Consider the following 21,580-nt stretch of genomic DNA (forward strand, 5'->3'; position numbering starts at 1 on the left):
CACATTTTGTTACGTTACAGTCTTATTCTAAAATTGTTTTGTTTTTTTTACATTTAAAAACTCAGCAATCTACACATAATACCCCATAATGACAAAGCGAAAACAGATTTTTAGAAATTTTTGCTAATTAAAAAAATATATATATTTACAGTATTTAGACCCTCAAAACTGAGCTCCGGTGCATCCTGTTTCCATTGATCATCCTTGATCCAGACTCCTTGACTATTTACATTTTTTTGTTAGGTTACAACCTTAATCTAAAATGTAATAAATAGTTTTTTTTCCCTCATCAATCTATACACAATAACCCATAATGACAAACCAAAAACAGGTTTAGACATTTTGGTTGATTTATATAAAAAATATGGAAATATGACATTTACATAAGTACTCAGACCCTTTACTCAGTACTTTGTTGAAGCACCTTTGGCAGCGATTATAGTCTCAGACTTCTTGGGTATGACGCTTCAAGGGAATAACGCTAAAAGCTTGGCACACCTGTATTTGGAGAGTTTCTCCCCTCAAGCTCTGTCGGGTTGGATGGGGAGAATTGCGGGACAGTGATTTTCAGGTCTCTCCAGAGATGTTTGATCGTGTTCAAGTCCAGGCTCTGGCTGGGCCAGTCAAGGACATTCAGAGACTTGTCCCGAAGCCACTCCTGCTTTGTCTTGACTGTGTGTTTAGGGTCGTTGTCCTGTTGGAAGGCGAACCTTCGCCCCAGGTCCTGCGCAGGTTTTCATCAAGGATGAAGCTGAAATAAATCCCCACAGCATGATGCTGCCACTACCATGCTTCACCGTAGGGATGGTGCCAGATTTTCTCCAGATGTGACGCTTTGCATTCAGGACAAAGAGTTCAATCTTGGTTTTGTCAGACCAGAGAATCTTGTTTCTCATCGTCTGAGAGACTATAGGTGCCTTTTGGCAAACTCCAAGTGGGCTGTCATGTGCCTTTTACTGAGGACTGGCTTCCGCCTGGCCACTACACCATAAAGGCCTGATTGGTGAAGTACTGCAGAGATAGTTGTCCTTCTGGAAGGTTCTCCCATCTCCACAGAGGAACTCTAAAGCTTTCTCAGAGTAACCATCGGGTTCTTGGTCACCTCCCTGACTAAGTCCCTTCTCCCACAATTGTTCAGTTTAGCCGGGCGGCCAGCTCTAGGAAGAGTCTTGGTGGTTCCAAACTTCTTCCATCGAAGAATGATAGATGGCACTGTATTCTTGGGGACCTTCAATGCTGCATAATTTTTTTGGTACCCTTCCCCAGATCCTCCCCAGACTCAATCCTGTCTCAGAGCTCTACAGACAATTCCTTCGACCTCATGGCTTGGTTTTGGCACTGACATGCACTTCCAACTGTGGAACCTTATATAGACATGTGTGTGCCTTTCCAAATCATGCTCAATCAATTGAATTCACCGCAGGTGGACTCCAATCAAATTGTAGAAATATCTCAAGAATGATCAATGGAAACAGGATGCAGCTTAGCTCAATTTTGAGTCTCATAGCAAAGGGTCTGACTACTTATGTAAATAAGGTAGTTCTGTCTTTTTATTGGTATAAATTAGATAAAAAATAATAAAAACCCGTTTTTGCTTTAACATTATGGGGTATTGTGTGTAGATTGTAGAGGATAAAAAATATATATATATTTAGAATAAGACTGTAACGTAACAAAATGTTAAAAAAGTCAATAGGTCTGAAAACCTTCCGATGGCACTGTACATGTAGGTAGGGGTAAAGTGACTATGTATAGATAAAATAGCAAGTAGCAGCAATAGAAAAAAAGGGGGGGGGGGGTGTCAATGCAAATAGTTGTGGTGGCCATTTGATTAATTGTTCAGCAGTCTTATGCCTTGGAGATAGAAGCTGTTAAGGAGTATTTTGGACCTAGACTTGGCACTCCGGTCATGGTAGCAGAGAGAACAGTCTATGACTTGGGTGGCTGGAGACTTTGACAATTTTTTGGGCCTGCCTCTGACACCGCCTAGTATAGAGGTCCTGGATGGCAGGAAGCTTGGTCCCAGTGATGTACTGCTGGGCCATACGCACTACCCTCTGTAGTGCCTTGCGGTCAGATGCCGAGCAGTTGCCATACCTATTAGGTTTCAGGGAAGACCGAGATGCAGACAGTGTTGAAGTAACAAAAGTTTATTACTGGTGGGGGGTGGAGACAAGCACAAGGCAGGTGACATTCTATGTCTTTAGTTTTGCAGGTGGACCAATTTATTGGTGCATTCCGAAAAGCTATCCAAGGATTGTTCCATAGGGTTGTGTGTTTTGGGAGTGACATATTCTTGAGTTTGAGTTTATTTTTATAGGGACAATGCACATGAATCAACTTTTCAGTAAAAGTGCTGGTTTTAGCCAGCCGGTTAATGTTCAACCTCAGTCCCTGGGCAGGTTATTAAAAACAATTACAATACAGACAAACAATGAGCAGAGAGCATAGGACAACCATCACGTAGCATGCAGACAGAGCAATAGCACAAAAAGCAACAAAACAAAACACATACAAGCAGCAAGAATACGTCAAAAGTTCTTCCATATTCTTCTAGTGTTCTTAACTATGAAGTTGTTTATGTTCTTAGCTTCATCCTTTTTATTTATTGACTCTTCTTTACTGCATTTCTACACAATTTTTTAACTCTAAAATTATATTTGGAGAACAGCAAAATCCAAAAATAGACTAGATGTTCTCCAGCCATTATCACTGCACCAAATACCCATTGTTTCAGACTCCTAATTATCCTTACACCTCTCAAGACTCTAGCCACTTCCATGCCACTTCCATTGTTTCTCCACCGACTTTTGGGGGGGTTAACAACACTCGGTGGAGAATAGAGATCCTGACTGCCAACACGTCCAGCCTGAGACATGCCATTACGTTATCCTCACACCTCCCCATTGTTACAGTATGAAGGAAGTTAGAGGTCGTTTCGCAAGCCAATGCTCGTTAATGCAATGACTGGCGGTGCAGGTGCTGGAGGAGTGCTCTGCTGTAGGAATAGTTGAGCTCCTGGTGTCATCAGCCTTTCGTTTATATCAGCCACAGTATTGTAGTCTTGCATCGGAGTCAGCCTGGCAATGAGTTGTTGGAAATCCATGCTCTCTTTTGGTGATGCATCGTTTCTCATGTGTGAAAAGGTTCCTGTTGGGGCCCGCAGGTCCCACAAGCAAATTTTATCAATGAAAAAATAAAAACAGTCAATAGTTTGTCTCCTTTACTGTATTTGACTAGGCTTGAAATAATCTTTTTTTTTTAAATATAATTTACTGCATTTCTACACAATTTAACAACTCTAAAATGCTATTTGGAGAACAGCCAAATACATGATTTGCCAAATCATGATTTTAATTTAACTGAATTGAGAACAGTTGATATTGAAAGAGTGCTAAATGAGGAAATGATCGGTGACATAAGGTTGTGAAAGACACACAAAGACAGAGAGAGAGAGAGAGCGCTAGAGAGAGAGAGAGCTAGAGAGAGCTAGAGAGAGAGCTAGAGAGAGAGAGAGAGAGAGAGATGACAGGATGTACCAGTATTGTAAGAGACCAGTATTGTGAGGTAAGTGTCACACCCTGACTCAATACAAACAATTACCTACCTACGTACATACATACAGTACCTCCCCGTTCAACAAAGAGTATTTTAAAGACAGGACACAGAAAGCCAGAGCAGCTGATAGGATGGACTCGTGGTGGGCGTTGTGTGCTGTGGTAGTAACGTTGACCTGCATTGGAAAAGGTAAGAGGGAATTATTATTTTAAATCAAATGCAGTCAACTAAGCTATATGGAATTGTTTTAAGAAGGTCGTACCGAGGATCATTTAGCCATTTGATTTTGAATTTTAAGATGTGCCATCTGGAAATGCTTTCTGGAACATTTGAACTCGCATGTGCCTTCATAACAAACTTGTATGCTATCTGTAAATATGGATACAATTGTCAAATTACGTGCCTAGTGCGTTTAGCCACGGAAAAGACAGGAACCTTCCCACTAGCCATGATTGGAAGTGGGCCATGTAGCACGCTTCTGTCTATAACATGAGCTGCTCAGTATGTGTGTGTAATCATTTCTAACACAGCTTTTTTTGAAAGATCTCACAAAGAACTGTGATAATGTTGCTAGTGCCCTCCACTCTCCACTTTCTGGAGGACCGAGTTTTGAAATCAGTGGAATGCCTGGTGGAAACATATCTCTAGCGTAAACAGGTTTTTATTGCAATTTTTTTATTATGCCAAATTAGATTTTTGTGGGAGCGTGGACTTCAACCTTGAGGGGTTAAAGAGACTGCCTGTGAAAATTCTGTGTTTGAAAAGAGAAGAGGATTAAAACGGTGAATATGTTTGATATTACTGCTTTAACAGTATATTACAGGACCACAATCTATTTTGGACTGGTTTTATATTTGTTTTAGTAATGTGAACTGCCTCAGTAAAAACAAATACTAAATTTAGATTAAAAGTGCACTGACATTATTTGGTTAAAAACAACCCAGTGCTGGGTCAATATTGGACATGTCACAGCTGGCTGAAGGACTGGACCAAGGTGCAGCATGGGAAGCATACATGTTTTCTTTATTCAAAAATGACGCCGACAAAACGAAGAACAAAAAACCAAACCATGAAGCTTTGGGCTATGTGCCCTGAACAAAGACAAAATTAACTTCCCACAAAACAGGTAGGGGAAAAGGGTACCTAAGAATGGTTCTCAATCAGAGACAACGATAGACAGCTGCCTCTGATTGAGAACCACACCCGGCCAAACACATAGAAATAGAAAATCATAGAATATAGACTGCCCACACAAATCACACCCTGACCAAACCAAAATAGAGACATAAAGCGCTCTCTACGGTCAGGGCGTGACAGGACAGAAGTGTCACGTTCGCTGGAAGCATACTCGGACCAACATGCAGCGTGATCTGGGTTCCACATCTTTATTATGTGAAACGCACAAAACAATAAAGAATAACGAAACGTGACAAAAATGCAGTGCTGATACACAACTACACATAAACAATATCCCACAAAACACAGGTGGAAAAAAGCTACTTAAATATGACAGCTGCCTCTAATTGGGAATCATACAAAATCACCAACATAGAAAAACAAAACTAGAACCCCACATAGAAATAATAAACTAGACCAACCCCCAGTCACGCCCTGACCTACTCTACCATAGAAAATAAGGGCTCTCTATGGTCAGGACGTGACAAAGGTGCGGACTCCGGCCGCAAAACCTGAAACCAAAAGGGAGGGTTAGGGGGGGGTGTCTAGTGTCAGTGGCGGCTTGGTGCGGGGCGAAGTACCTGCTCATCCCGTGGATCCTCCAGCATCGGGGATGGCTCTGGTGCGGGACAAAGAACCCACTCCGCTTGCGGATCCACCATCTTTGGTGGCTGCTCTGATGCGGGCCGGAGAACCCGTTCATCCTGTGGATCCAGCCATGGACCCAGGCTGAACACTGTGCCTGGACTGGACCTAGATGCCGAGGAAGGCTCCTGCCATGGAGCAGGACTGGACGCCGTGCTCGGACTGGGCATCGGCGCAGTGGAAGGCTCCTGGCCTGGAGCTGGAGGTTCCGGACCGGGGACCGTCGCCGTAAGCTCTGGACTGGGGAGGCGCACTGGAGGCCTAGTGCGTGGAGCCGGCACAGGTGGTACCAGACTGGTGACACGCACTTCAGGGCTAGTGCGGGGAGCAGGCGCAGGACCTACTGGACTGGGAAAGCACACTGGAAGCCTAGTGCGTGGAGCCGGCATAGGACGTACCGGACCGGGGACACGCACTTCACAAATGACACAATCCTCAAGGCGAGTGTGGAGAGCTGGCACAGGACTTACTGGGCTGTGGATGCGTACTGGAGACCTGGTGCGTGGATCCGGCACAGATTTCACCAGACTAATAGCACGCTCCTCAGGACGAGTACGGGGAGCTGACTGAGGTGGCATTAAACTAATTAGATGCTCCTTAGGGCAACTGTCGTGCATCTTCCACCAACTCAACAACTCTCTCCACTCTTTCTCCTCCAATACCTCCATCCACTCTCTGACTCTCTCCTTTCACTCTCCTCCAGTTTCTCCCTTTTCTCGCAGACTGGCTCTGGTTCACTCCTCGGCTCCGCCGACCACCCCATGTTCCCCCCCCAAAAAAAATCTTTGGGCTGTCTTTTGGGCTTTCTCTGTGGCCGCGAACCCCGGCCTCGTCGCTGTCCTCCCTTCTCTCCTTGCATCTCCCGCTAAGGAAGGCGATCCTGTCCTGCCAGGATTTCCTCCCAAGTCCGGGATACCTTCCCGTCCAGAATCTCCTCCCAAGTCCATGTTACCCTCTCCTCCTGGGCACGCTGCTTGGTCCTGTTGTGGTGGGATATTCTGTCACGTTCGCTGGAAGCATACTCGGACCAACGTGCAGCGTGATCTGGGTTCCGCATCTTTATTAAGTGAAACGCACAAAAGAATAACGAAACGTGACGAAAATGTAGTGCTGACATACAACTACACATAAACAATATCCCACAAAACACAGGTGGGAAAAAAGCTACTTAAATATGATCCCCAATTAGAGACAACGATTACCAGCTGCCTCTAATTGGGAATCATACAAAATCACCAATATAGAAAAACAAAACTAGAACCCCACATAGAAATAATAAGCTAGACTAACCCCCAGTCACTTCCTGACCTACTCTACCATAGAAAATAAGGGCTCTCTATGGTCAGAACGTGACAAGAAGACACATTAGGTTGACCCATCAGAGTAAATGTCATTCCGGTTCATTCATTGTATTGTCTACACGTTTAGGTTGAGCACAGACACTTTTGTAGCTTAATGAGTATGATAATTAAAACATCATATTCTTCACAGCAATGTCCCAAGTTATGCTATTGTTTCAAATAACTTTTTTTTGGTTTACACACAGAATAAATAAAAGATTATCCCTCAAACTACTGTTGTATATTCCCGTCATGATTGATTTGTTCTTTAACGATGAGAAATAGACTAGTCTAGCCCAGCCCACATTCTTCTGTCATTCACTGCTGAATTTCACCCACTTTACACAGTGATGTTGTTGGTTTAGATATTAAGATAATGAGAGTGAGAATATTTCTAACACAGGAGGTCGGTGGCACCTTAATTGGGGAGAACAGGCTCGTGGTAATGGCTTTAGTAGAATTAGTGGAAAATGATCAACTACATCAAACACATGATTTCCATGTATTTGATGCCATTCGTTCCGTTCCAGCCACTATGAGCTGTCCTCCCCCTAAGCAGCCTCCACTGAGTTCTAAGTAAGAGGGTTCAAACTTGAAATTCTGGAAATGGCTGTTTTCTTTCATTCCATCCTCCCTTTGGCCTTAGAATTACTTCCACTGAGCGGCATTGAATAGTATGAGCAAAGGGAGGTTGGTATGGCAAAAAATGCATCCGGTTAAACCACAAGTTTTGCCTATGACGATAACAGAAGGGTACCCAATTGTCATAGTTGAGTAAAAGTAAAGATACATTAACAGATAATGACTCAAGTAAAAGTGAAAGTCACCCAGTAAAATTCTACTTGTGTCACGCCCTGGCCATAGAGAGGCTTTTATTCTCTATTTTGGTGTAGGCCAGGGTGTGACTGGGGTGGGTATTCTAGTTTCTTTATTTCTATGTTTTCTGTTTCTATGTTTTGGCCGGTTATGGTTCACAATCAGGGACAGCTGTCTATCGTTGTCTCTGATTGGGAATCATACTTAGGCAGACTTTTTTCCCTTTTGGTGTTGTGGGTAGTTGTCTGTGTTAGTGGCTTGTATAGGCCTAGTCAACTTCACGTTAGTTTTTTGTTGGCGACATTCAAAGTAAAAAGAAAATGTATGCTCACCACCTTGGTCCGGTCATTTCCCTGACGAAGTTCGTGCCCACTTGAGTAAAAGTATTTGGTTTTAAATATACTTAAGTATCAAAAGTAAATGTAATTGCTAAAATATACTTAAGTATCAAAAGTATAACTCCTTTCAAATTCCTTATATTAAGCAAACCAGATGGCATGATTTTCTTGTTTACATTTTTTTTACGGACAGGCAGGGCACACTCCAACTGTCATGTATTGTCATGTTGTGTCTTGTTCCTGTTCTTTCTCTTCACCCTGTCTCCCTCTGCTGGTCGTATTAGGTTACCTTTTCTTCCCCTCTTTCCCCCAGCTGTTCCTTGTCTTCCCTAACCACCTCGTTCACCCCTTTTCCCACCTGTTCCCTTTTTCCCTCTGATTAGGTCTCTATATCTCTCTCTGTTCCTGTTTCTGTCTTTGTCGGATTCTCGTTTGTGTTACTCATGCCTGAACCAGACTATCGTCGTGTTTGCTGCAACCTTGTCCTGTCCTGTCGGAATCTGCCTGTTCAGCTAACCTTGTCCTGTCCTGTCGGAATCTGCCTGTCCATCTGAGCCTACGTGTGTTTCGTCATTAAAGAAACTCTGTTTTGTTAATTCGCTTTTGGGTCCTCATTCACGCACCTGACAGAAGAATCCGACCAAGAATGGACCCAGCGACTTCGGATCCTCTCCACTCAGCCGTCGAGATCCAGGGAGCGATGCTAGGCAGACACGAGCAGGAATTGTCTGCTGCTCGACATGCCGTTGAGACCCTGGCCACCCAAGTCTCCAACCTCACAGAACAGGTTCACCATCTCCGCCTCGATCCACCGGCCACTTCCAGGGCTTTCGAATCTCCGGAGCCCAGAATCAATAACCCGCCGTGTTACTCTGGGGAGCCCACTGAATGCCGCTCGTTCCTCACCCAGTGTGATATTGTGTTTTCTCTCCAGCCCAACACTTACTCCAGGAGCACTGCTCGTATCGCCTACGTCATATCTCTCCTTACTGGACGGGCTCGTGAGTGGGGCACGGCAATCTGGGAGGCAAGGGCTGAGTGTACTAACCAGTATCAGGACTTTAAGGAGGAGATGATACGGGTTTTTGATCGATCTGTTTTTGGGGAGGAGGCTTCCAGGGTCCTGTCTTCCCTATGTCAAGGTAATCGATCCATAACAGACTACTCTATTGAGTTTCGCACTCTTGCTGCCTCCAGTGGCTGGAACGAGCCGGCTTTGCTCGCTCGTTTTCTGGAGGGTCTCCGCGCAGAGGTAAAGGATGAGATTCTCTCCCGGGAGGTTCCTTCCAGCGTGGATTCCTTGATTGAACTCGCTATTCGCATTGAGCGACGGGTTGATCTTCGTCACCGAGCTTGTGGAAAGGAGCTTGCGTTCTCCGTTGCCCCCCTCTCCGCATCACTACCATCTTCCTCTGCCGGCTCGGGTGCTGAGCCTATGCAGCTGGGAGGTATCCGCATCTCGACTAAAGAGAGGGAACGGAGAATCACCAACCGCCTCTGTCTCTATTGCGGTTCCGCTGGTCATTTTGCCACTTCATGTCCAGTAAAAGCCAGAGCTCATCAGTAAGCGGAGGGCTACTGGTGAGCGCTACTACTCCTGTCTCTCCTTCAAGATCCTGCACTACCTTGTCGGTCCATCTACGCTGGACCGGTTCGTCAGCTTCCTGCAGTGCCTTGATAGACTCTGGGGCGGAGGGCTGTTTTATGGACGAGACCTGGGCTCGGGAACATGACATTCCTCTTAGACAGTTAAGGGAGCCCACGGCCTTGTTCGCCTTGGATGGTAGTCCTCTCCCCAGGATTCAGCGTGAGACGCTACCTTTAACCCTCACTGTCTCTGGTAATCATAGAGAAACCATTTCTTTTTTAATTTTTCGTTCACCTTTTACACCTGTTGTTTTGGGCCATCCCTGGCTAGTTTGTCATAATCCTTCTATTAATTGGTCTAGTAATTCTATCCTCTCCTGGAACGTCTCTTGTCATGTGAAATGTTTAATGTCTGCTGTCCCTCCTGTTTCCTCTGTCTCTTCTTCACAGGAGGAGCCTGGTGATTTGACAGGGGTGCCGGAGGAATATCACGATCTGCGCACGGTGTTCAGTCGGTCCAGGGCCACCTCTCTTCCTCCACACCGGTTGTATGATTGTAGTATTGATCTCCTTCCGGGAACCACTCCCCCCCGGGGTAGACTATACTCTCTGTCGGCTCCCGAACGTAAGGCTCTCGAAGATTATTTGTCTGTAGCTCTTGCCGCCGGTACCATAGTCCCCTCCTCCTCTCCCGCCGGAGCGGGGTTTTTTTTTGTTAAGAAGAAGGACGGGTCCCTGCGCCCCTGCATAGATTATCGAGGGCTGAATGACATAACAGTGAAGAATCGTTATCCGCTTCCTCTTATGTCTTCAGCCTTCGAGATCAGCGCATCAGGGAGGGGGACGAGTGGAAGACGGCGTTTAACACTCCGTTAGGGCACTTTGAATACCGGGTTCTTCCTTTCGGCCTCGCTAACGCTCCAGCTGTCTTTCAGGCATTAGTCAATGATGTCCTGAGAGACATGCTGAACATCTTTGTTTTCGTTTACCTTGACGATATCCTGATTTTTTTCACCGTCACTCCAGATTCATGTTCAGCACGTTCGACGTGTCCTCCAGCGCCTTTTAGAGAATTGTCTTTTTGTGAAGGCTGAGAAGTGCACTTTTCATGCCTCCTCCGTCACATTTCTCGGTTCTGTTATTTCCGCTGAAGGCATTAAGATGGATCCCGCTAAGGTCCAAGCTGTCATTGATTGGCCCGTCCCTAAGTCACGCGTCGAGCTGCAGCGCTTTCTCGGCTTCGCGAACTTCTATCGTCGTTTCATCCGTAATTTCGGTCAGGTGGCAGCTCCTCTCACAGCCCTTACTTCTGTCAAGACGTGCTTTAAGTGGTCCGTTTCCGCCCAGGGAGCTTTTGATCTCCTCAAGAATCGTTTTACATCCGCACCTATCCTTGTTACACCTGACGTCTCTAGACAGTTCGTTGTCGAGGTTGACGCGTCAGAGGTGGGCGTGGGAGCCATTCTTTCTCAGCGCTCCCTCTCTGACGACAAGGTCCATCCTTGCGCGTATTTTTCTCATCGCCTGTCGCCGTCGGAACGTAACTATGATGTGGGAAACCGTGAACTGCTCGCCATCCGCTTAGCCCTAGGCGAATGGCGACAGTGGTTGGAGGGGGCGACCGTTCCTTTTGTCGTTTGGACTGACCATAGGAACCTTGAGTACATCCGTTCTGCCAAACGACTTAATGCGCGTCAGGCGCGCTGGGCGCTGTTTTTCGCTCGTTTCGAGTTCGTGATTTCTTATCGTCCGGGCTCTAAGAACACCAAGCCTGATGCTTTATCTCGTCTCTTCAGTTCTTCAGTAGCCTCCACTGACCCTGAGGGGATTCTCCCTGAGGGGCGTGTTGTCGGGTTGACTGTCTGGGGAATTGAGAGGCAGGTAAAGCAAGCACTCACTCACACTCCGTCGCCGCGCGCTTGTCCTAGGAACCTTCTTTTCGTTCCCGTTCCTACTCGTCTGGCCGTTCTTCAGTGGGCTCACTCTGCCAAGTTAGCCGGCCACCCTGGCGTTCGGGGTACGCTTGCTTCCATTCGCCAGCGTTTTTGGTGGCCCACCCGGGAGCATGACACGCGTCGTTTCGTGGCTGCTTGTTCGGTCTGCGCGCAGACTAAGTCCAGTAACTCCCCTCCTGCCGGCCGTCTCAGGCCGCTTCCCATTCCCTCTCGACCGTGGTCTCACATCGCCTTAGATTTTGTCACCGGACTGCCTTCGTCAGCGGGGAAGACTGTTATTCTTACGGTTGTCGATAGGTTCTCTAAGGCGGCTCATTTTATTCCCCTTGCTAAGCTTCCTTCTGCTAAAGAGACGGCACAAATCATCATCGAGAATGTTTTCAGAATTCATGGCCTTCCGTCAGACGTCGTTTCAGATAGAGGTCCGCAATTCACGTCTCAATTTTGGAGGGAGTTTTGCCGTTTGATTGGGGCTTCCGTCAGTCTCTCTTCCGGCTTTCACCCCCAGTCTAACGGTCAAGCAGAACGGGCCAATCAGACTATTGGTCGCATCTTACGCAGTCTTTCTTTTCGCAACCCTGCGTCTTGGTCAGAACAGCTCCCCTGGGCAGAATACGCCCACAACTCGCTTCCTTCGTCTGCGACCGGGCTATCTCCTTTTCAGAGTAGCCTCGGGTACCAGCCTCCGCTGTTCTCATCTCAGTTCGCCGAGTCCAGCGTCCCCTCCGCTCAGGCTTTTGTCCAACGTTGCGAGCGCACCTGGAAGAGGGTCAGGTCTGCACTTTGCCGTTATAGGGCGCAGACTGTGAGAGCTGCTAATAAGCGTAGAACTAAGAGTCCTAGATATTGTCGCGGTCAGAGAGTTTGGCTCTCCACTCAGAACCTTCCCCTTAAGACAGCTTCTCGCAAGTTGACCCCGCGGTTCATTGGTCCGTTCCGTATTTCTCAGATCATTAATCCTGTCGCAGTGCGACTTCTTCTTCCGCGATATCTTCGTCGCGTCCACCCGGTCTTCCATGTCTCCTGTGTTAAGCCCGTTCTTCGCGCCCCCGCTCGTCTTCCCCCCCCCCCCCCCCCCCCCATCCTTGTCGAGGGCGCACCTATCTACAGGGTCCGTAAGATTTTGGACAAGCGTCCTCGGGGCCGTGGTCACCAGTACCTAGTGGATTGGGAGGGGTACGGTCCTGAGGAGAGGAGTTGGGTTCCCTCTCGGGACGTGCTGGACCGTTCGCTGATCGATGATTTCCTCCGTTGCCGCCAGGTTTCCTCCTCGAGTGCGCCAGGAGGCGCTCGGTGAGTGGGGGGGTACTGTCATGTATTGTCATGTTGTGTCTTGTTCCTGTTCTTTCTCTTCACCCTGTCTCCCTCTGCTGGTCGTATTAGGTTACCTTTTCTTCCCCTCTTTCCCCCAGCTGTTCCTTGTCTTCCCTAACCACCTCGTTCACCCCTTTTCCCACCTGTTCCCTTTTTCCCTCTGATTAGGTCTCTATATCTCTCTCTGTTCCTGTTTCTGTCTTTGTCGGATTCTCGTTTGTGTTACTCATGCCTGAACCAGACTATCGTCGTGTTTGCTGCAACCTTGTCCTGTCCTGTCGGAATCTGCCTTTTCAGCTAACCTTGTCCTGTCCTGTCGGAATCTGCCTGTCCATCTGAGCCTACGTGTGTTTCGTCATTAAAGAAACTCTGTTTTGTTAATTCGCTTTTGGGTCCTCATTCACGCACCTGACACCAACACTCAGACATAATTTACAAACAAAAGCATTTGTGTTTAGTGAGTCAGCCAGATCAGATGACCAGGGATGTTCTCTTTACGTGAGTGAATTAGACCATTTTCCTGTCCTGCTAAGCATTGAAAATGTAACGAGTACTTTTCGGTGTCAGGGGAAAATGTATGCAGTAAATAATGGACTACATTATTTTCTTCGGGAATGTAGTAAAGTAAAAGTCCTCCAAAAAATAAATGGTAAAATGCAGATACTCAAACTACTTAAGTAGTACTTTTAAAGTATTTTTACTTAAGTACTTTACACCACTGAATATTTCTGGTTAGTGGGCTGTTTCAGTGAATGTCCTGTTTGTTATTTTTCCCTCTTACAAACCTGTGTTTTGTAAGATTTCACAGGCACTTTCTAATTCCAGCCAGGGTTAGTTCAGTGAATTTTTTTTTACATAGTATTTAAATATTAGCTTATTAGCATGTCAATTTAAGTACTATAACTTGGTAACTGAAAAAAAACTTTAACACCAATCCACTTTCCCTCACCCAGGTGGCCATGCGCAGTTGGATGGTAAGTTATTACATACAACTGCAGAACTTCAAATCAGCTTTTGTTTTTTGTTGCTCTTTTTATAATGTGAGGGATTTGTGTGTTCTATCATGAGCCGCCTCTCATGGGTTTGTATCCTCCAGTGTGCGGCACAGCTCCTCTCAACACAAAGATCGTGGGGGGTCATAATGCAGTGGCGGGGAGCTGGCCATGGCAGGCCAGTCTGCACAGATCCAGCGGACATTTTTGTGGAGGCTCCCTTATCAACAAAGACTGGGTCCTGACTGCCGCTCACTGCTTCGCCAGGTAGAATGACATGACCTATCCCATCCGGGGTTGGGTTAAATGCAGAAGACACATTTCAGTTGAATGCATTCATTTGTACAACTGACTAGGTATCCCCCCTTTCCCTTTCCCCCCAACCTGTATATTATGCCAATGTGTGATTGAAACGTCTCTATACACTGTATTTGCCTATGTACTATTTTATCTACTGTATTCATGAATAATCACTTAATTCAGAGAGCTAATTCAAATGATAATGTATTTTGGTAATTTGAGGACAACTCTACCATGTAAATACAAAAACTTGAGTTAAAAACTTAAATTACATTTCCTAACAAAAATGTATGTGCTTGCTAGCTTCTATGGTGGTCTGTCGATGATTGTCAAATAAGTGACTCCAGAGAGGTGACATTATCTCTCTAAAATACATGACAGAATCAGGTCAATTGTATCAGAAAGCACACTAACAATCACACTTATAATCTTTAGCCTCAACTCCCTCCCTTCATTCTCAGCACCAGCACGTCTGGCCTGCTTGTCTACCTGGGCCGGCAAAATCAGAAAAGCGCCAACCCCAACGAGGTGTCCCGAACGGTCTCTCAGATCATCCGCCACCCCAACTACAACAGTGCAACCAATGACAATGACATATGTCTGCTGAAGCTCTCGTCATCCGTCACCTTCACTAACTACATTCGGCCGGTCTGTCTGACAGCAGGGGGCAGCACATACTACAATGGCACCACTAGCTGGGTCACTGGCTGGGGCAATATCAATAGTGGAGGTTAGAACTGTTGGTCCCAATGCCGACTTTGCATTGTCAAGCCACAGTCAGGTCCAGAATTATTGGCACCCTTGATAAAGATGTTTTTTTTTTTTTAAACAATGAAATAAATCAAATCTTTCTTTCAATACCTCACCTTGCGAGGATAACGGCGCTGAGCCTTTTCCTAATATGAGGTATCTCAGACCATTCCTCCGTACATAATCTTTCCAGATCCTTGATATCCTTCATTGTCAAACCACAGGTTATCAATGGGTTTAATGTCCGGTGACTGCAAAAGGTTAATTTTGTGGTCAATTGACAATTTCTTTGTGTATGTTGATGTGTGCTTGGGGCTGTAGTCTTGCTGGAAGATCCACTTGTGGCAAAGTTTCAGCCTCCTGACAGAGGCAATAAGGTTTTTGTCTAAAATGCCCTGGTACTGGGTGAAGTTCATGATGCCATTGACCTTAACAAGGGGCCCAGGACCAGTGGAAGTAAAATAGCCCCATAACATCAAAGATCCACCACCATATTTTACAGTAGGTATGGGGTTCTTTTCTGCTTATGCATCCTTATTTCGACGCCAAAACCACCACTGGTGGAGCTCTCTCTCTGTACTCAAATCTCATAAAACATATTAGGAAAAAACGCTCAGTGCCATTACTTTTGCACGGCAAGGTATTGAAAAAAAGAGGAGCTAATCATTTTCACCCCTGTGTTTTTCAGATATCTTTTTTTTAATTACATGTTCTCTGAGCAATTGTTTTAGTATAACATTTTCCATTCAATATAGCTCAGTATTCGTATTATTTGACAGTATTTTTTTGCCTCATCTTTATCAGGGGTGCTAATAGTTCTGGACCTGACTGTACAACCTTTACCTGTACATATGTCACTTTTTTTGTCCAGTTCAGTTTGTATCAATACAGTTGGAGCAGATCAGAAATGTATACAACGGTTTATCGGTAAAAGGTGACCTGTCTCTCATGGCCTCTCCTCCTCAGTGTCCCTGCCCTCACCCCAGACCCTACAGGAGGTGGAGCTGCCAGTAGTGGGGAACAGGAAGTGTACCTGTCTCTATGCTGGAGTGGGTTCAATCACAGGCAACATGATCTGTGCTGGTCTATTGGCAGGAGGAAAGGATTCCTGTCAGGTGTGTTTAATTCCAAATACTGTAGTTGCAGAGCTAAAGCTGCATTTTAGCTGCGGTTTGCAGAGCTATTATTTAAAGGTCATTCAAATAACTTTTTGTATGACTACTTTTTACTCTCGTGTCAAACTACCAGGAAGTCTGAAAATAGAGACCAGGTGGGGAGCTAGTAGTCTGAGTGGGCGGGTAGCTCACCTTGACTGACGGTTCTTTGAAAATATCTTTGTCAAGCAACAGGGATGCAGTGAGCATTGTCGTGCTGAGCATTGTTGCAAGCAAATTTGCTTACACACAAAGCAGCTCAAACAACATTGAAATTGCATGCAACATCCAATCCTGTCATACATCACATCATGCTTTCACAAATGATTTGTCCAACTATTTTGTTATTGTAACAGCATCAATATAGACAAAATGTTGGCTAAATCATTTATCTAGCTAGCCCAAATGGAATTGTCAGCACTGTTTATCAAGCTAGCTAGCTAACTCATTTTGGACAATTTCGATTGAAACTTTACAGGGTGAGGGCTGTCTGTGTATATTTAATTAAATATATATGTATTGACTGCCAAACAATCTTCATATATCATGACTATCTTCTTCTTTAAGGTTTTATGGTAGACTACAACTATTGCTGTATTGCCGCCACCTGCTGTATGGGGTATTGAAACAAAAACTATTATATTATGGGAAGGGGGGGGGGGGGGGGGGGCTACGTCATACGTCATACGTCAAAAATACATTAAAAAACCATCCCACTCCTTCAGTCGTAGTTCAAATCCCATCAGGTGCCTGTGTAAACAGAGCAAAAAACGCTCGGCCGCACTCACAATGATGCCTATTTTCTCCGATTTCCTCTCCGTTTGTGCAGTGCACTTGATAATCAATGCTACAAAGTCCACCTTCTTAACACGCAGCATGTCAGGATCCCTCTGTTGACAAGGAACATCATCTTGTGTCTCTACTCCTACTACTTTAACTCCACTCCTTTTTTCCACTCTTCTCGACGACTCCAGATAGGAGACCTTCTGGACAGCCCTTATTCTTGCCATTCTTCAGCCTAACAGGACACTTCAGAAATCCGGGTGCATCTTCACCACCACTTTTGCAGCATTTAGGCTCAGCTGGCGTACGATACCCCTCCCATCTACACACACATGAGACACGACCAAATCATTTGCCTTTATCACACTGCTCGGGTTTGGGTCACGTAGGCTCTCGCAGGGTATCTCATAAAACCCAAATACATGTGAGAAGGCAGACTCTTCATAAGAAAAACTCTAGAACGGATGGGGTGGGCTTCCTTACTCCATCCGCCATGCGGGCCAGACGTTGTGCACCAACCGCTTGATCCAATTCTTCACGTATACACGTTGCATTTACTTCTAGCGCCACCCCAGAGAACACCCTTGATAGGTGCCCTGCTTCAAAGATCCACACAGGACGCATTCCAATCCAATATCTTCTTGAGGCGCAGAGCATGCTCCTTCTGTTCCATAGATACGCAAAACGACATGATAAGCCCACTTCTCGTTACTCTCATCGACGCCACCTCGTCCAACGCATCCACCATTTTTATAGAGACTTCAAAACGGATCTCCCAGGTAACAACGTCAGTTCAAAACCTTTACTCCGACCAAAAAAGAACCAGAACTAGGCTTGGATTTACTAGATTCCACGACCACTTCTCTTATTTCCTTTTGCATTTGCCACTGTAATCCAATTCCTCTCACTCTCATCTCCACGAGACACACCATCTGATTCAAACATAAAATCTGCTTCCGCCATTTTCCAATTCTAATGTCTCTTGATGTAATGACATAACAACTGCGTAAGCGTTTTTGGGCAACCCTTCCCCTGCTTTTGTTCCATGCTGGCCAAAGGCCTAGCTAGCCAGCTACTAGCTAACACCAGACACAGATGAAAGTGGAAACCTATCAGTATCTTTGCCTTGAATAGGGGACACCAGTAGACTATCTACCTAGCTATCTAAACACGCCTTCTGCGATGACAGTTACAAGGCGGTACATGATGAAATTAGGTAAGAGAATAATACATTACCATTGGCGTATTCAAATGAGAGGCTTTATGTGATGTCACATAAAGCCCTTAATAATCCCGCCTCCTGAATCCAAGTGTTTGACATGGGGGAGGGGACCAGTAACTTTATGATCCAACTTTATCAATGTAGAAGCAGCAGTAATAGTTTGTTCTGGTTTCATCCAAATATCAAACATGATTTTGACTGTGTAGGAACTTTTTAATGACAAATTAGAGATGATCACAAACCAAAACCATGAGAACTTCTGCTGGTAATTGCATTGTTCACTGACCCTGATGTAACATTTGTCTCTGTACAGGGAGACTCAGGGGGGCCGCTAGTGAGCAAACCGGGCTTAGTCTGGATCCAGTCTGGTGTTGTGAGTTTCGGAGTAAGCTGTGCTAAACCAAATTTTCCAGGAGTGTATGCCAGAGTGTCCCAGTACCAGGCCTGGATCAAGAGCCAGATCAGCACTGACCAACCAGGCTTCGTCACCTTCTCCTCCAGTGGGAATAACTCTGACCTCACTGTCACCTGTGCTGCACTGTCCGGTGGGGCCACACACCTCCTATCCTTCTCCCTCTCTCTCCTCCTATCCCTCTCTCCCATTCTCCTTTCATTTTATATTTTCTTATAGGGCATACACTAAAAGTGGATTCTATGTCCACTACACTTCTCATTGTATGTGAAAAGCACTGTAATAGTATGTTAAAACTGTCAACAATAAGTGATTGCTTTCATTCAATATGAATATGAATCTACTGAATCTACTCATATTTTCTTCCTGTGATGTAAGTAATTAAGTTGGAGAGCAAATGTAATTGTGTTATGCTATAGGATTACATTTGGTTGATCATCAGAGCTCAGTTCATGATTGTTAAGAGAGTAACACATAGACATCACACGTGATGATTAAATGGAAAGCTATTTTTATAATTATTTTACAAGTTGTGTATATTTTTCCATATTGAGTATACTGTATCTGCAAATACTGTAGATACATTCTTTATAGTGAACTACAGCTATTTATCATTGAGCTGAGAATGCCTCTCAACAAGCATCTCATGTAATGGTGGAGTGGCAGGCAGGTAACTATCAGACTGCCATAAATACCAAGCGTGTATTCATTTAGACCAAGACCGTAGCAAACAGTTGCAAAACCATTTACTCTTTGTTTAATTGGTACTTTTTAAGGAGTGGGGCAGTCCCACTAATTTGTTTGCTTTTATTAAAGAACTAGAACAGTGTTGGAAAGACAGTGAGAGGGTGAGTCAAAGGACAGTGAGATAGATTCAAACCCATGCCGACTCTGGCATACATGTGTTCCAGGGTCAGCGGCTGTAACCACTGGACCACACAGGCCATGTTAAACCGTTTACTCTGAAGGGAAATGTTTTGCAACGGAAACAAGAGTTCCTATTGGACAAATTCAGGTAGGTCCCGTTCCGTTCTGTTTGCTTCTGTTGGGTTTGTTTGGTTCCTAGTGAATATACCCCAATTGGTGACCCTCTTACCTGGATTGGGTCAAACAAACTCACTTAACCAGAGAGGTGATATCATCTCTTTAACTAAAATACATCACAGAATTGTACTTAAAATAAAAGAAATGACATGCATAAATGAATCAGCGGAAAACCAAATGTCCAATCATCAACTCAAATTTGAGTTCATACATTTACAGATCCAAAATGTATTGGCACCCTTGATAAAGATGAGCAAATAAATACTACAAATGCAATAATACAAATACTAAGCTATTTAAAAACAACAACAACAATTCTGAGCTGTATTGTTTGCTCAAAGAAATTGGAAATTATATTATTTGATATATTATATATATATTATTTATACTATTAGCCTTTAAAAATGATAATCTTGGATTAGCTAACACAACGTGCCATTGGAATACAGGAGTGATGGTTGCTGATAATGGGCCTATGTAGATAATCCATTAAAAACCAGCCGTTTCCAGCTACAATAGTCATTTACAACATTAAGAATGTCTACACTGTATTTCTGATCAATTTGATGTTATTTTAATGGACAAAAAAATGTGCTTTCCTTTCAAAAACGAGGACATTTCTAAGTGACCCCAAACTCTTCAACGGTAGTGTATATATTTGAAAAATTGAACATTGAAAATTCTGTGCAACTTCCAGCGTGTGTTTAATGTGAACACTGAGGCTGTACCCACTTTAAGTTACAGTTTTAACAGTGGCCATGTAGGCTACTGTGGCTATTTGATCATAATGTAGGCCTACAGAGTGGCCTACCATCAAAAACAATGGAGAAAATGCCTACCATAACATTTTAACATGGACATAGCTGTTCTATAATTCAGCCTACAGTAGCACCCAATGTGTGGTGTTCAGTGTAGGTCTACATTCCATGAGACTTTTGAAGAAAAAAACATGCATGGCTTAACATTAACCTGTTTATCCACTTGTCCTTCAGACAAGGAGGTGACTGAAAATGTTGTGTTGTTTAATGCAAGAAACCACTTTACAAAATAAAATGAATGATTGTTCCCATACCATTATTACAGAGAATCAGACAAATGCTACCCTCTGCCTATTGGTTACTTAGCTTATTCAAGCCTGTCTCAAAATACAACACTGCCCTTTTAAGAAAAAAAAAATCTCTTTACCTGATTTGCTTTTCAAAGATGTCTAGAAATGTATATGTTTTGTGCTCTGTAGGAAGCAATCGCGCCCTATTCCTGACTACAACTGATCTATAACTGAATCCTACAGACGAAGAACCATTTCTGTGACAATTTTTCCATTTTAAGATAACCAGTTATTTTTATATTATTAATTGTGTGTACCACATTAGGTGTTTTATGGTTGACAAATAATTCACCATACCCATATCTTCCAACAACGATTGATATTTTTTTGTTATTTCAAAAAATACTTTTTTTTTTATTGCCGTTTAAATTTTTAGAATGTGGAAGAACAGTTTATCTCCAGTGATGATTTCAGTTTGTGGAAGAACAGTATATCTCCAGTGATGATTTCAGTTTGTGGAAGAACAGTATATCTCCAGTGATGATTTCAGTTTGTGGAAGAACAGTATATCTCCAGTGATGATTTCAGTTTGTGGAAGAACAGTATATCTCCAGTGATGATTTCAGTTTGTGGAAGAACAGTATATCTCCAGTGATGATTTCAGTTTGTGGAAGAACAGTATATCTCCAGTGATGATTTCAGTTTGTGGAAGAACAGTATATCTCCAGTGATGATTTCAGTTTGTGGAAGAACAGTATATCTCCAGTGATGATCTCAGTTTGTGGAAGAACAGTATATCTCCAGTGATGATTTCAGTTTGTGGAAGAACAGTATATCTCCAGTGATGATTTCAGTTTGTGGAAGAACAGTATATCTCCAGTGATGATTTCAGTTTGTGGAAGAACAGTATATCTCCAGTGATGATTTCAGTTTGTGGAAGAACAGTATATCTCCAGTGATGATTTCAGTTTGTGGAAGAACAGTATATCTCCAGTGATGATTTCAGTTTGTGGAAGAACAGTATATCTCCAGTGATGATTTCAGTTTGTGGAAGAACAGTATATCTCCAGTGATGATTTCAGTTTGTGGAAGAACAGTATATGTGACATTTTGCATGACTCTTGTAAGATGTCCTTTTTTAACACC

General features: G+C 44.2%; 1 protein-coding gene across 3 annotated transcripts; it reads left to right on the forward strand.

Moving 5' to 3' along the window:
- The first annotated feature begins 3,549 nt into the window (after positions 1-3,549).
- LOC110537935 (trypsin I-P1) lies at positions 3,550-18,877 on the forward strand. 3 transcript variants are annotated; one of them, XM_021624409.2, is made up of 7 exons: positions 3,550-3,567; positions 3,658-3,747; positions 13,683-13,703; positions 13,826-13,988; positions 14,483-14,751; positions 15,738-15,886; positions 18,244-18,877. In XM_021624409.2, the coding sequence occupies exons 2-7, from the start codon at positions 3,690-3,692 to the stop codon at positions 18,559-18,561; spliced, it is 978 nt and encodes a 325-aa protein (XP_021480084.2). In that variant the 5' UTR covers positions 3,550-3,567; positions 3,658-3,689; the 3' UTR covers positions 18,562-18,877. The 3 variants fall into 3 exon arrangements, with proteins under 3 accessions (XP_021480084.2, XP_036793902.1, XP_036793903.1); XM_036938007.1 differs by lacking the exon at positions 3,550-3,567 and having other exon boundaries at positions 3,625-3,747; XM_036938008.1 differs by lacking the exons at positions 3,550-3,567; positions 3,658-3,747 and adding an exon at positions 13,171-13,227.
- The last annotated feature ends 2,703 nt before the right edge of the window (positions 18,878-21,580 follow it).

Source organism: Oncorhynchus mykiss, chromosome 12, assembly GCF_013265735.2.
Source record: "Oncorhynchus mykiss isolate Arlee chromosome 12, USDA_OmykA_1.1, whole genome shotgun sequence".
NCBI classification, from domain to species: Eukaryota; Metazoa; Chordata; class Actinopteri; order Salmoniformes; family Salmonidae; genus Oncorhynchus; species Oncorhynchus mykiss.